The 13442-nt window shown below is 42.3% G+C and overlaps 1 protein-coding gene across 1 annotated transcript in view; it reads left to right on the top strand.

Moving 5' to 3' along the window:
- Aoah (acyloxyacyl hydrolase) overlaps positions 1 to 13442 on the top strand; it is a 209211-nt gene that overhangs the window by 98846 nt on the left and 96923 nt on the right. Inside the window, exon 11 of the mRNA XM_059262392.1 lies at positions 1801 to 1895. Within this exon, the coding sequence (XP_059118375.1) occupies positions 1801 to 1895 (95 nt within the window). The remainder of the gene's footprint in view (positions 1 to 1800; positions 1896 to 13442) is intronic.

The raw sequence follows: 13442 nt of genomic DNA, 5'->3' as shown, positions 1-13442 counted from the left end.
AAGACTGCAGGGCAAATAACAAAGTAATCAGAAGCTGGGAGTTTTCCAAATAACGACATAGGAAGTAATATCTAACCATTTGCATGTCCTTTTCAACATACATTAAGCTTAGCCACACTATACTGAGGAGACAGTCTCTAATGGTGAATATCTGAATGACTTAAGAGAGAAGCCAAGCTTCAGCCTGCAGATGCTTCCAGAAATAACTAAGCAAAAGCTTCCTACTCTAAAAGCACAAACGCCTGGGCATGTGAGCCACCAGTGCTGAACACCGACTCCAGGGGTAAACCAAACTAAGGCACTGTCCCTGTGTTGTTACTCAGTGCTTCTCTGCTCCCCAGAAGATGGTTTTAGTCATGCACTCATTCAACAGCTGTTCCTAGATAACCACTCTAATTATCCCAAAGGCGACCTTTTATACTTGAAAAGGTCAACCTAAAGAACCTTTGTAAGTTCTCAGAGGGGAAAAAGGAAGGACTGGAAATTGAAAGGTCCATTGAAAAGTTATGCAAATTAGAAATATTTGTTGAGTGACAGAAAGAACAAATAAGTTTATAACCAAGCCTGGTGGCACAGGCCTGTAATCTCATACACTCATATGTTGAGGCAAGAGATTGAATGTTCAAGTCCTGTTTTGGCTTCAGGGTGATTTCAGGCTGGCCTGAGCAAGTTAATGAGATCCTGTCTCAAAATAAGATGTAAAAAGATGGTTAGAGATATAGCATAGTGGTAGAGTATTTGCTTAGCATGTGCTGGGTCCTAAGTTCGATCCTCAGTACTACAAGAAGAAAAAGAGGAGAGAAGACTATGAGTAACTCTGGAGTTTGGGGAGCAGCTCCATGCTAAAACACTAGTTTAGTATGCATGAGGCCCAATGTTCAGTTCCAGAACTGTAATAAAATAATAACAGCAACAACTGCAGATGTAGACGAAATTCTAAACCTTCTGGGCTAGTGAACAGAGGAAGGAAAACCCCTGAATCTCCACATCCCACCACACTGCCCTCTTAGATGCCCTAGACCCTCTTATTTTCCATTCTTGTGGCCCAGCAGCAGCTTCCAGAGAAGCCAAGGCTAGGGAACCACTACAATAAAGATGGGCCATCCTCTGGCTCACTCCAAGGGCTTGGGGATGGAGGAAGGAGACGTCTCTGACTCTAGAGGGATCATTTGATTTTTCTAGGCCCTTAAGAGGATAGAGGGTATACCCACCAGTAAGTGATTTGTGTAGATGTGTCTCTGAATCTGATTAAGTGACTCTTACATCCAGACATGCAGGCTGCACAGAGACCTTTCTATCTCCTTCTCTCTGTTAATCAGCCAGAATTGTCCATCCAGTGCCTTTGTGTATGTGGATTTAAGGACTTTAAGAGACCATCACATCTTTAAACTATCAAAATTGCTCCATGAGGTCATTAACTCTTAAAGAGAATCAGTGTATTCTCTAAGAAAGCCATTTCCAGAACCAAAATTTAGGATATATTTCTGAACTCAGATCAAGTCTAATTCTTGTGTTCATCCATCATTCATTCTGGATGTTGTACAGCCGTTGCTTTTACGCTGAGCCAGGAAGCACACCTGTGTTTGTGCAGCTTAGCTAGCAGTTCAGCGGCTGAGAAATTTCATTCAGCTCCTAAATGCTCCCCTCACACTCTCCAACACACGAAAAGTGGCAATGTATCACTGTTAGGATGTACTGTGCATTCAATGCACACCAGGCTATCTGCTCGAATAGCTACTCATTCTGGAGGCTGCCCACTGCTTGAGTACATAAATAATGTAAATAAATTGTGCTTCCTAGGTTCACAGCCCAGGGGAATCATTTTGCTGGGAGACTCAGCTGGGGCTCATTTTCACATCCCTCCTGAATGGCTGACAGCTTCGCAGATGTCTTTGGTAAGTAATTGGGGCAGTACTCATTCCGGATGTGCTGGCCTTTGCTTTTGTTCTCTGTGCTCTTAATGGGAAGCCAACTCCAAACAGGTGCAAATTTCCCTTTGCAAGGGACATCCACTGTCATTTCCCTTGTAGGCAGATGCAAAGGTTTCTCCTCCTCACCTTCCCAGCCTCATCTCACCTCCTGTCAGAAAAGGCAAAGATGGCAGTTGAGAGTCAAGACAGCGCCTGGTGTGCAGAAGGAGCAGTCATGTGCTGGCTTCTCCTGGAAGTTAGGAGCATGGAGAGTGTTTCCAGCCTGGAAGCTGTCTATAAGCATGCTGAGGCTAGGCAGAGCAGACTGCTGGGCTCTTGAGAGCTACTTCTGTGCTTCATGGGGGGACAGCAGGGGACAGAAAATCCGCCCCCCCCCCACACACACACACTTCTGAAGAACAGAAGGATCCTGTAAGGGTTTTTTCAGTGAAGAAAATAACAAAGACAGCCATCATAAATAATGAGAGACTCACAGACAAGAGGAAAAGGGGAAGACACCGATAGTCACTGACCCTATCAAACATGGGCGTTGTGAGAGGGGTTTCCATGTGTTAGACGATCAGATCATGATTACAGGCAATCACCCATACCTGCAGGTTCCATACCCACAGAACCAACCCACTGCAGATGGAAGCTGCAGGCCAGCTGTGCTGACGGCATTTGTAACGGACGTGTGTCGGCTTTCGTGGACCTCTGCAGATCTGTGTCTGTGAGACCTTAGAACAGGACCGATGACAGTCTAATGCTGCAGACAATTTTTCTTAGTTTCAGTGTATTTTTTTTACATGAATGAAACAAAGAAAGCAATGATCCAAGGAAGGTGGTTTGAGTTAGGAAAAACATGATCAGAAAAACATGTAAATAAACGCCAGTAAGCACCTACTAAATATTAACAGAGCAGCCCCTTCCCAGAACTTTCTCAGGACATACCAATTTAAATATAATTGTCTGACACGCAGTATAGCTTATATCTGGGAAAGCAAAAAAAGGCCATATCCAGATTCAGGGTACAATAAGGATAGCGTTCAGCATATCCTTTCAACAGATTGGGTTCTATAGCTATCTTCCAACATCCAACAAGAATAAACATGTCTTATAAATTGAATGTAAATGTTTAACACGGGAGGCATGAAATCACATCCAAGAACAATCCAGAGAAGAAAATGAACACGAGGTAAAAGGCCCTCTGCCTTTTTTCCTGGAGCCTCCCTCGAAGTTCCCCAAGACATCATTCACCATGTGTCATTCTTTTGACTGTGTTTTGACAGACATATAGACTTTTTCTTGTCATTATTCCTTAAACAATACAGCACATTGCCTGATGACGTGACACTCCTATTGTGTTTGGCATTATAAGTAGTCCAGGGGTATTTAAAAGTATCTGGAAGATGTGTATCGGTCATACGTAAATGCCCTTCTATTTTATATAAGAGACTCGAGCATCTATAAATTTTGGTATTCAAAGGGGCTCTGGAACCATCCCCCACAAATCCCAAGGGACTATGGTATGTGATGAAAGAGGATGACAACAGTGTGTTCTCCAGTTCTCACCTGCCAGGCTATCACAAGAGCCATTTTCTTCCCCAGCTGAACTGTGCAGACACCTAGGATTTATGTGACAAAGGATGAGAGTGAGAGAACAGGGCAGGGCAGTCTGAATGGCACACACCCAAACAAAGGGTGCTGTGCCATCTGCAGCTTCAGCTTCCTAAGGTGAGAGCTGCCACGCAAGGATGTGCCAACACCTGTACCGGAACCGTCTACACAACCGTCAGGGCCAGTACTAAGTAAAGTAATTAAAATGCAAAATAGAGATGTGTGTGGTAGTACATGCCTATAGTCTAATCCGTTGGAGAGAGCATCAGTAATTAAAGACTAGCCTTATCTACATGTTGAGTTTGAAGTCAGCCTGGGCTACATGAAACATGTTTTTAAGAGTTTCATTAAAGATGCTGTGCTGGCTAGTTTTATGTCAACACAAGCTAGAATCATTTGGGAAGAAGGAATCTCAGTCTAGAAAATGCCCACATCAGATTTGCTGTAGGAAAGTCTGTAGAGCATTTCATTGACAGATGATTGATGTGGGGGGCCCAGCTCATTGTGGGCAGTGCCATTCCTGAGCAAGTGGTCCTGGGTGGCATAAGAAAGCAGGCAGAGCAAGCTATGGGAAGCAAGTCAGTAAGCAGCACTCCTCCATGGCCTCTGCATCAGCTCCTGCCTCCAGGATCCTGCCTTGAATTCCTGCCTTTGACTTCCCTAAATGATGGACTATAATCTGTAAGGTGAAATAAACCCTTTTCTTCCCAGCTTGATTTTGGTTATGGTGTTTTATCATAACAATAGAAACCCTACTAAGACAAAAATTGGTATCAGCTCATGGAGTATTGCTTTGACAGACCTGACTATGGGCTTTTGAGAAGATTATGGAAGAACTTTGGGCTAGAAAAGCTATTGAGCAGTCAGAGCTTAATGAGCTATAGTGAAAACTTAAAAGACAAATGCTGGGAGCTTGGAAAATAAAGGTGTTGAGAAAATGTAGACGATGGAGACATGGCTTGTGGCAATTCAGAGGAAGGTCTGAAAGTCTCTTAAAGACTTGTAGTGGTTTAAATGAGCCCTTCTAGGCTCATATATTAGCTGGCTAGATGAACTATTTGGAAGGATTAGGAGGTGTGATCTTGTTGGAGTAGGTGTTTCCTTGGTGGAGGAGGTATGTTGGTGGGGTAGGCTTTGAGGATTTAGAAGCCCATATCCCCCCTTCCCATGGCTGCTGCCTGTGAATCAGGATGTAGCTCTCCACTATTTCTCCAGCACCATGCCTGCCAGCATGCTACCATGCTCCTCACTATGATAATAACGGACTAACCCTCTGAACTGTAAGCCACTCCCCAATTAAATGCCTTCTTTTATAAGAGTTGCCTAGCCAGGCAGTGGTGGCACATGCCTTTAATCCCAGCACTCGGGAGGCAGAGCCAGGTGGATCTCTGTGAGTTCAAGGCCAGTCTGGTCTACAGAGCGAGATCCAGGACAGGCACCAAAACTACACGAGAAACCCTGTCTCAAAAAAAAAAAAAAAAAAAAAAAAGAGTTGCCTAGGTCTTGGTCATGGTTTCTCTTCACAGCAATAGAACAATGACAAAGACAAGACTCTATCAGGCCTTTCAATATTTTTAATTAAGTATCTGTGATGTTTGATCATCTGAAGAGTTGGCTGTAATAAGCAAGAGACCAGCACCACTGAAGTAAAACATTTGCTTGACTGGAACAATTGATGCTGGTGAGCTGAAGCTGAGAAATTATCTCTGATTAAGAAGAGAACAGCATCATTGAGGATCATAAATCTGGAAGTATTTCCTCAAGGTCAGCACATTGAAACTACAATCCAGAGAGGACCAAGGCTGCATCCCATGCTGGCTGCTGCACTTGATTGTATAAGAGTTACCCAAGTGGTGCTTGTTTTGAAGACAGGAAGGAGTGATAGAGATCAGTTGAGGCTTAGCACTGTGTGGCAGGGCTGGAATCCATGAAAAGAGACTGGGAGAAGATATTGTTAGAGATACAGCCACAGTTGCAATAGGATGCCCAAAACTGAAGAAATCATAGGGAAAAGTTAAGACATGGCACCATGTTACGGAGTCTGAGTCCCTGAAGAAAACCCAGACAGGCTATTGATTAAAATGCAGCCAAGTTGCACCAGGAGATGCCAATACCATGGGACAACTACCAAGGACAGCAGCAGCCAATGTATAGAGACATCCTGAACATATAAGACAAGCTGTGTGTGCTTCAGATGGCAGGCTTGATAAGAAACAACTACTCAGGCCCTTTGGAGCCTAGAAGGGTCATGAGTGGGCTCCAGATGTCAAGCACTGAACTTTTTATGCTGTTGAACTTGGTTTTGCTTTGAGTTGATTATAACTATTTTCTGGTTTTTCCCTCTTGGAATAAGAAAGTATTTAACTTGGTTTTTGTTCGTTTGTTTTGTTTTGTTTTGTTTTTGTTATGTGGACCCATAGTTAAGAGACTTTGGATATTTTGGAGAGACTTTGGATAATTAAAGAGATGGGACTTTTAAAGTTTGTAAAATTTTAAGACTGGGACTTTTAAAAGTTAGGATGTTTTATACTGTGATATTAATAGTAACATACCATCTTGGGAATAAATAAAAAAGGAAAGTTTATAGTTGAAAGGTGATATGTTTGTGTGTCAAGTTAAAGGGGATCAATTGTGCTGGCTAGTTTTATGTCAACTTGCTACAAGTTAGAGTCATCGGGGAGAAGAAAACAACTGAGAAAATGCCCCACCAGACAAGCCTGCAGACAAATCTGTAAGGCTTTTTCCTTGGTTGATGATTGATACGGGAGGGCCCAGCTCACTGTGGTTAGTGTCACCCCTGAGCTAATGTTCCTTAGCAGTGGTTTTCAACCTTCCTAATGCTGCAACCCTTTAATACAGTTCCTCATGTTGTGGTGACCCCCCCAACCATAAAATTATTCATTCCTACTTCATAATTGTAATTTTGCTACTAGTTTAAATTGTAGTGTAAATATCTGATATACAGGATGTAGCAGTTTGAATGTAATTGCTCCCATAAGTTCATAAGGAGTGGTACTATTAGGAGGTGTGGTTTTATTGGAGTAGATATGACCTTGTTAGAGGAAGTATGTCACTGTAGAGGCAGGCTTTGAGGTCTCATACATGCTCAAACCACACCCAGTGTCTCAGACCACTTCCTGTTGCATGTGAGTCAAGATGTAGGGCTCTCAGGTTCTTCTCCAGCATCATGTCTGCCTGCACACCATGTCACACCATTATAATAATGGACTAAACCTCTGAAAATATAAGCTATCCCAATTAAATGTTTTTCCTGTTTAAAAGTTGCTGTGATCACAGTGTCTCTTCACAACAATAGAAACCCTAACTAAGACACAAGATATCTGATATGCAAAGGGATTGTGACCTACAGGTTGAGAACCACCACTGCCTTAAAGCTCTAAGAAAGCAAGTTAAGGAGGCCATGGGAAGCAAGCCAGTAAGCAATACTTCTCCATGGCATGTGTATCAGCTTGTGCCTTCCTGCTCTATTAGAGTTCCTACCCAGACTTCCCTCAGTGATGGACTGTGATGTGGGATTGTAAGCTAGAGTAAACACTTTTCCTATTTGAGCTGCTTTTTACCACAAGAATAGAAACTCTAAGACAGATGCTACAATGTACAGCTCTTTCCTTTTCATTTTCTTCGGCAGTCTCCTCTTTGACATGGTGATTTTAATTCATCATCTAACATTTTAACCAATTTTAAATCTTAAATTGCCAGCATAGATATTCTGTTCATCTCTATGTTATGCAATGCCATTTTTACATACAATAAAAATGGCATTGAACTCATGGGTGAAACCACAAAAATTCCAGTTATTAAACAGCTCATCAGTGGAAGTTGCTTTGAGCTGCTCAGAACAGAGAAATTAAAGTCAGACTCAGGAAGGCTGGAATGATGTTCAGATGACTCCCCAAAGCAGAGCTACCAGACCACATGCTTCCTCAGACAGAAGGTTTGTGCAGGGCAAGTGCAGGCTCATCACCTCTGTGGGTCATAACCTGAGACAGTCAAGCCAAAAGTTTCCTGTAGAGTCCCCAGTACTCTCAAAATTTCAATCCAACCAGGTACTTCCCTTGCTCAAGATTTGCTATCCCAGCCTACAGTAAACAACTGACTCCCAAGGGTCGTCACACTCGTACACTGATAAGTGCTGGGTTAGATGGAATTGGCTGTCCCTGCCTGCCAGATGCTAGCACCGCCAACCAAAAGACAACTGCCACCATGCCAGACCCAAAGTCTTACCTCTTTTGTACCTGGTTTCTCACAAGGGCCAGGGGGCAGCATCAGAACCTTCTCATAGTTATACCACCTGGTCACTACTCAGTTGGAGGACACAGTACCTGCAGAGGAAAAAGTCGGACTGGGAGAATGAGTGGCCACAATCCTTGGGAGGTGGCAGAAGACAGAATCCAGTATAGGCTTAGTTTCCAGGTACCTTCTTGATACACATTTCCTTAACCCTTTCATGCAAATAGATGACTCATAAGCTAGGTAGAGCAGCCGAGTATCAAACCAGGTCAGGTTCTTTCTGAGCACAAGGCTCAGAGGTGCTTTTCTAGCCATGAAGCACTGTAGTACCTGGCCCAGAGCACCACAGGTAGCATGTCGTAATTGTCTCTTTGGGGTGGAACTTGGCTCAAGCAATGCAATAAGAAATGTGAAGTACACTGACCTAACAGGTCATGACAAGAGCCATCTGTCCATTATAGCAGGAGGTGACATGTTTGCTCATGGATAGGGGACCTGGGCAGAGTGGAAGCCCTTGTCATGTAACCATCTCTGGATGAGGTTCTTCTGTCTCCTGGAAAACTAAAACTAACTCTAAGAAATCAAACTTTAGAAATTATACATTTTCCCTCATCACTTCTCCCCCAAATTAAGTAGATTAAACACTAACCCAAATTAACCCAAGCACTTTCAAATTGAATACCTCTCAAGTCCCTTTGAAAAGTTGAGTAACAAGGAGGCACATCTGAATACATGAAATGCTTGGGTGAAAAAAAGTGCTTCAGGAGTGCTGGAGCAATGGCTAAGTGGTTAAGAGCACTGCTTCTCTTGCAAAGGCTCTGGATTCAGTTCTCAGCAGTCACATGGTGCTTCACAACCATCTGTAACTCCAGTTCCAGAAAATGTGACATTTTCTTCTGACCTCCTCAAGCACCAGGCACACATGTGGTGTACACACACACACACACACACACACACACACACACACAGGTAAAACATTCCTACACATAAAATAAAGATATCTAAACGAAAATTTTAAGTCCTCTTTTGAAAATGGCGAGAGGAAAGAAAGTGAGTGGATAAAACAGTAAATCCCAAGTCTTGACAATAATTGGCCGGAGATGGTAACAACGGCGATGGAGGATGGGGGAAGGCTGCTCTTACCACAGGGACAACTGGAGTACCAATGCAGACCAGCAAGCTGGAATGCACCCAAAGCAGGATGACCAAACAAGCCAGCTGACTTCGGAAACTGCTCCTCTCAGGACAAATTAAGCCCTTGAGATGAAAGACAAGCCAGATGGTCCTGAGTGTTGAATATGAAGCCCAGAAAGAGAAAAGACAGCAGAGAGGAAGCTGTGACTCAACAATAACAATAAAGTCCTGGTCTTCAATCAAGATTCCTACTGAGGTCAAAGTAGAAAACAAACTTCTTCCTCAATGTCCTGCTTTTCTTTTATTTCACAAGGATCATGTAAAATATCTCGCAGATGTTCTCTTCAAAAGATGAGGGAGAAAAGAAAAAAAAAAGCAGGTATACTGTAGGCACAATCCATTTGACTTCAGATTTCAGTCTCAACACTAAATTTCAAAGCACAGCAAAGACACCTCCACAGTGCTTTGGGAGGAGAGAATATGTATCCAAAACACTCTGTAAGCTATTGTTCTCATACAAAGCTGTGCAACTCTATTCGCAGTCACCCAGATTTAGAAAACATATCAAACACACACCATTGGTGGTGGGGGTGTTTTAAGAAGTATACCAATCTTTTTATCATGGTTCTAAAAGAACCAAAGAAAATTCTAAACATAATTCCATAAATTTTTAATGTTTGTAATAACAAAAAATGTAAAATGAAAAGACATGGGCTGAGGAGATGGCTTAGTATATAAAATGGATACACAAATAAGAGGAACTGAGTTAGGATAAGCCCAAATAAAAGGCCAGGTGTGATCACAGAGCTGTAACCCCAGCACTGGAGACAGAGACAGGTGGATGCTGGGAGCTTCCTGACCAGCAATCAATGAGATTGAAGCAATTATAAGAGGCCTCCCGACAAAGAAAAGTCCAGCAGATGGATTCATTATGGAATTCTACCATTGAGAAAGCAACGCCAGTGCTTCTCAAACTGTCCACAAACCAGAAAGGGAAAACACTGCCAACCCCATCCTATGAAGACAGATGATCCCAATATCAAATAAACCAATCTTCCTCATAACCACAGATACAAAAAATCCCAATAAAAGTTTTGCAAATCAAATTTAAAAACACATGAACAAGATCATATACTTTTTCATCTCAAACACGAAAGGTGGTTCAAAACAAGCAATCAAGAAATTTAATTCAGCCAGCTAACAGACTGAAGGGCAGAAACTGCATGATAGTCTCAATTTGGGGAATAAACCAACAGCCATTAGTAACCAACCCTTCCTAATAAAAACCGTGAAGAATCTAGGAATAGAACACATCTCAACATAACAAAACCTACACCTGACAAACATACAGCCAACATTATTCTAAATGGGGAAAACATCAAAGCATTTCCTCTAATCTAGATTGAAACAATGGTGCCTCTTCTCTCTTCTCTTATTCAATAAAGTGTTCAAAATCTGATCTAGAGGAAGAAAACAATTTAAAGAAATAAAACCCTACAAACTGGAAAGGGGGAAGTCAAATTATCCCTACTTCTTGATGACATGATCCTATACTTTTAAAGACCCTGAACACTTCACCAGGAAACTCAAATGTGATAAACATTTTCAGCAAAGTAACAGGTTTCAAAATCAACATACAGAAAATCTGTAGCTTTTCTATATGCCAATATAGATAATCTTTCACCAAGAAAGATATCAAGAGAAATGTCACAATAGCTTGAGACATACTAAAGTATTTAGGAATAAATGTAGCCGAGGTGAAAGACCTCAACAATGAAAACTTCGACACGCCGAAGAAAGGAGTTGAAAACATCAGTAGAAAGATTGAAAAACCTCCCATTTCTATGTATAGGCAGAATTAATATTGTGAAAAGCAACCTACAGATTGAATGCATTTCCCATCAAAATCCCAATGATTCTTCAAAGGATCAGGAAAAAAAAACTGTAAAATTTATATGGAAGCACAAACAGCATCAATTTTTATCATAAAGAGCCATGCTTTTCATAATAATCTCAAACTATATTTTAAAGCCACAGTAATATAAACAGCATGCTACTAGCACAAAGACATACATGTGAACCAGAAGAAGAGATTAGAAAACCTGTGCAGGACCAGCCCTCACCTTTACCTGGGTACTCTTGAGGAGTGAGGGATAAGAGATTTAGATAGAAATATAGAGGGGAGAGAAATAGATAGAAACCCAGAATAGCCTCAGGATGGTCTAGATCCTTATCCACTAGCCCAACACTTTATTCAAAAGGGTTATTTATAACAATGCCAAGGGGCAAGGCAAAAGACCTCCCCCTTGCTAGATATAACCAAATGCAGACCCTTCCAGACACCTGGTACCCAGGCCCGTGGTCCAATCATTCTCTTATGCGGTTCTGCTAGTAAAACAAGTTCAGATCTCACTAGGAAACCTCTGTGGGCTCCCACAAAAACCCAGAAATAAATGCACACAGTTATAATGACCTAATTTTTGACCAAGCTATCAAAAGCATGCACCGGAGAAAAGGCAGTCTCTCTTTAATAAATAGTGCTGGGAAAACTGGATTTCCATGTACAGTAGAATGAAACTAGATCTATTATCTATCATACAATGTATTTTTATGATGCCCCTCAACTCCTCCTAAAAAATTAATTTCAGGCAAGTAGTGGCTGCTGAGAATGGGAGAGATCGTCTTCCCTGTGGAAGAACTTCCCAGTCAGTTATCCAGTATCAAGTGGTTAGTCATGAAATCATATCTACAAACAAGCACCATTATATGGACTATATTTTTATGAATATAATGTGTATACACACAGACAAACAGAAAGAAAGAGAGAGAGAGGGAGGAAGGAAAGAAGGAAGGAAGGAAGGAAGGAAGGAAGGAAGGAAGGAAGGAAGGAAGGAAGGGAGGGAGGGAGGAAGGAAGGAAGGAAGGGAGAAGAAAAGAGAAGAAAGATAGGGATACATAGAGGGAGGGAAAAGAAAGAAAATCTTATAATTACACTTCAATTTTTTAATTAGCAACATCAAACATGTTTTATTATAAAATAATTACACAGATACTTCTTTTAACATTTTTTATTTATTTAAAAAATTATTCATCTTACATACCAACCACAGATTCTCCTCTCATTCCTCCTCCTTCTACCCACCTCCCCAGTTTCCCCCTGACCCTCCCAACCCCTCCTCCAAAAGGGTAAGGCCTCCTAAGGGGACTCAGCCAAGCCTGATACATTCAGCTGAGGCAGGACCAAGCCCCTCCTCCCTGTATCAAGAGTGAGCAAGGCTTCCAACCGTAGATAATGGGCTCCAGAAAGCCAGCTCATGCACCAGGGATAGATCCTGATCCCAGTGCCAGGGGCGCCTCAATCAGACCAAACTATAGAACTGTCTCCCACATGCAGAGGGTCTAGTCTGGTCCCATGCAGGCTCCACAGCTGTCAGTCTAAAGTTCATGAGTTTTTACTACGAGCTTTGTTTAGTTGTCTCTGTAGATTTCCCCACCATGATCTTGACCCCCCCACCTTGCTCATATAATCCCTCTTCCCGCTCTTTGACTGGACTCCCAGAGCTCAGCCTGGTGCTTGGCCGTGGATCTCTGCATCTGCTTCCATCAGTTACTGGATTAAGGCTCTATAATAACAGGTTATTCACCAATATGATTACCAGGGTGGGCCAGTTTACACACTTTCTCCACTATTGCTAGTAGTCTAATCTGGGGTCATCCTTGTGGGTTCCTGGGAATATCCCTAGAACTAGGTTTTTTTCCTTACCCTATAATGTCTTTCTCTATCAAGATATCTCTTTCATTGCTCTCCCACTCTGTCCCCTGCCCCCAGCTCAACCATCCTGTTCCCTCATGCTCTCATCCCCCCATACCCTCTCCCTCTATTGCCCCCCCACTCATTCCCAGTTTACTCACAGAGATCTCATCTGTTTCCCCTTCCCTCGGTGATCCATGCATCCCTCTTAGGATCTTCCTTGTTTCCTAGCTTCTCTGGAGCTGTGGGTTGTAGTCTGATTATCCTTTGCTTTACATCTAGTATCCATTATGAGTGAGTATTTACCATGTTTGTCTCTCTGAGTCTGGGTTACCTCATTCGGGATGATATTTTCTAGTTCCATCCATTTGCCTGTAAATTTCATGATGCCATTGTTTTTTTTACAGCTGAGTAGTACTCCATTGTGTATATGTACCACATTTTCTTTATCTATTCTTTGGTTGAGGGACATCTAGGTTGTTTCCAGGTTCTGGCTTTTATAAATAATGCTGTTATGAACATAGTTGAGCAAGTGTCCTCATGATATGATTGAGCATCCTTTGGGTATATGCCCAAGAATGGTATCGCTGGGTCTTGAGGTAGATTCCCAATTTTCTGAGAAATCTCCATACTGATTTCCAAAGTGGCTGTACAAGTTTGCACTCCCACCAGCAGTGAAGGAGTTTCCCCCTAATTCCACATCCTCTCCAACATAGGCTGTCGTCAGTATTTAAACAGGGAGTGGGGTGGGTGGTAAAGGGGAGAGGATAGGGGAATGA

Source organism: Peromyscus eremicus, chromosome 5 (assembly GCF_949786415.1).
Source record: "Peromyscus eremicus chromosome 5, PerEre_H2_v1, whole genome shotgun sequence".
Classification (NCBI taxonomy): Eukaryota; Metazoa; Chordata; class Mammalia; order Rodentia; family Cricetidae; genus Peromyscus; species Peromyscus eremicus.
This window is presented reverse-complemented; position numbering and strand designations above follow the sequence as displayed.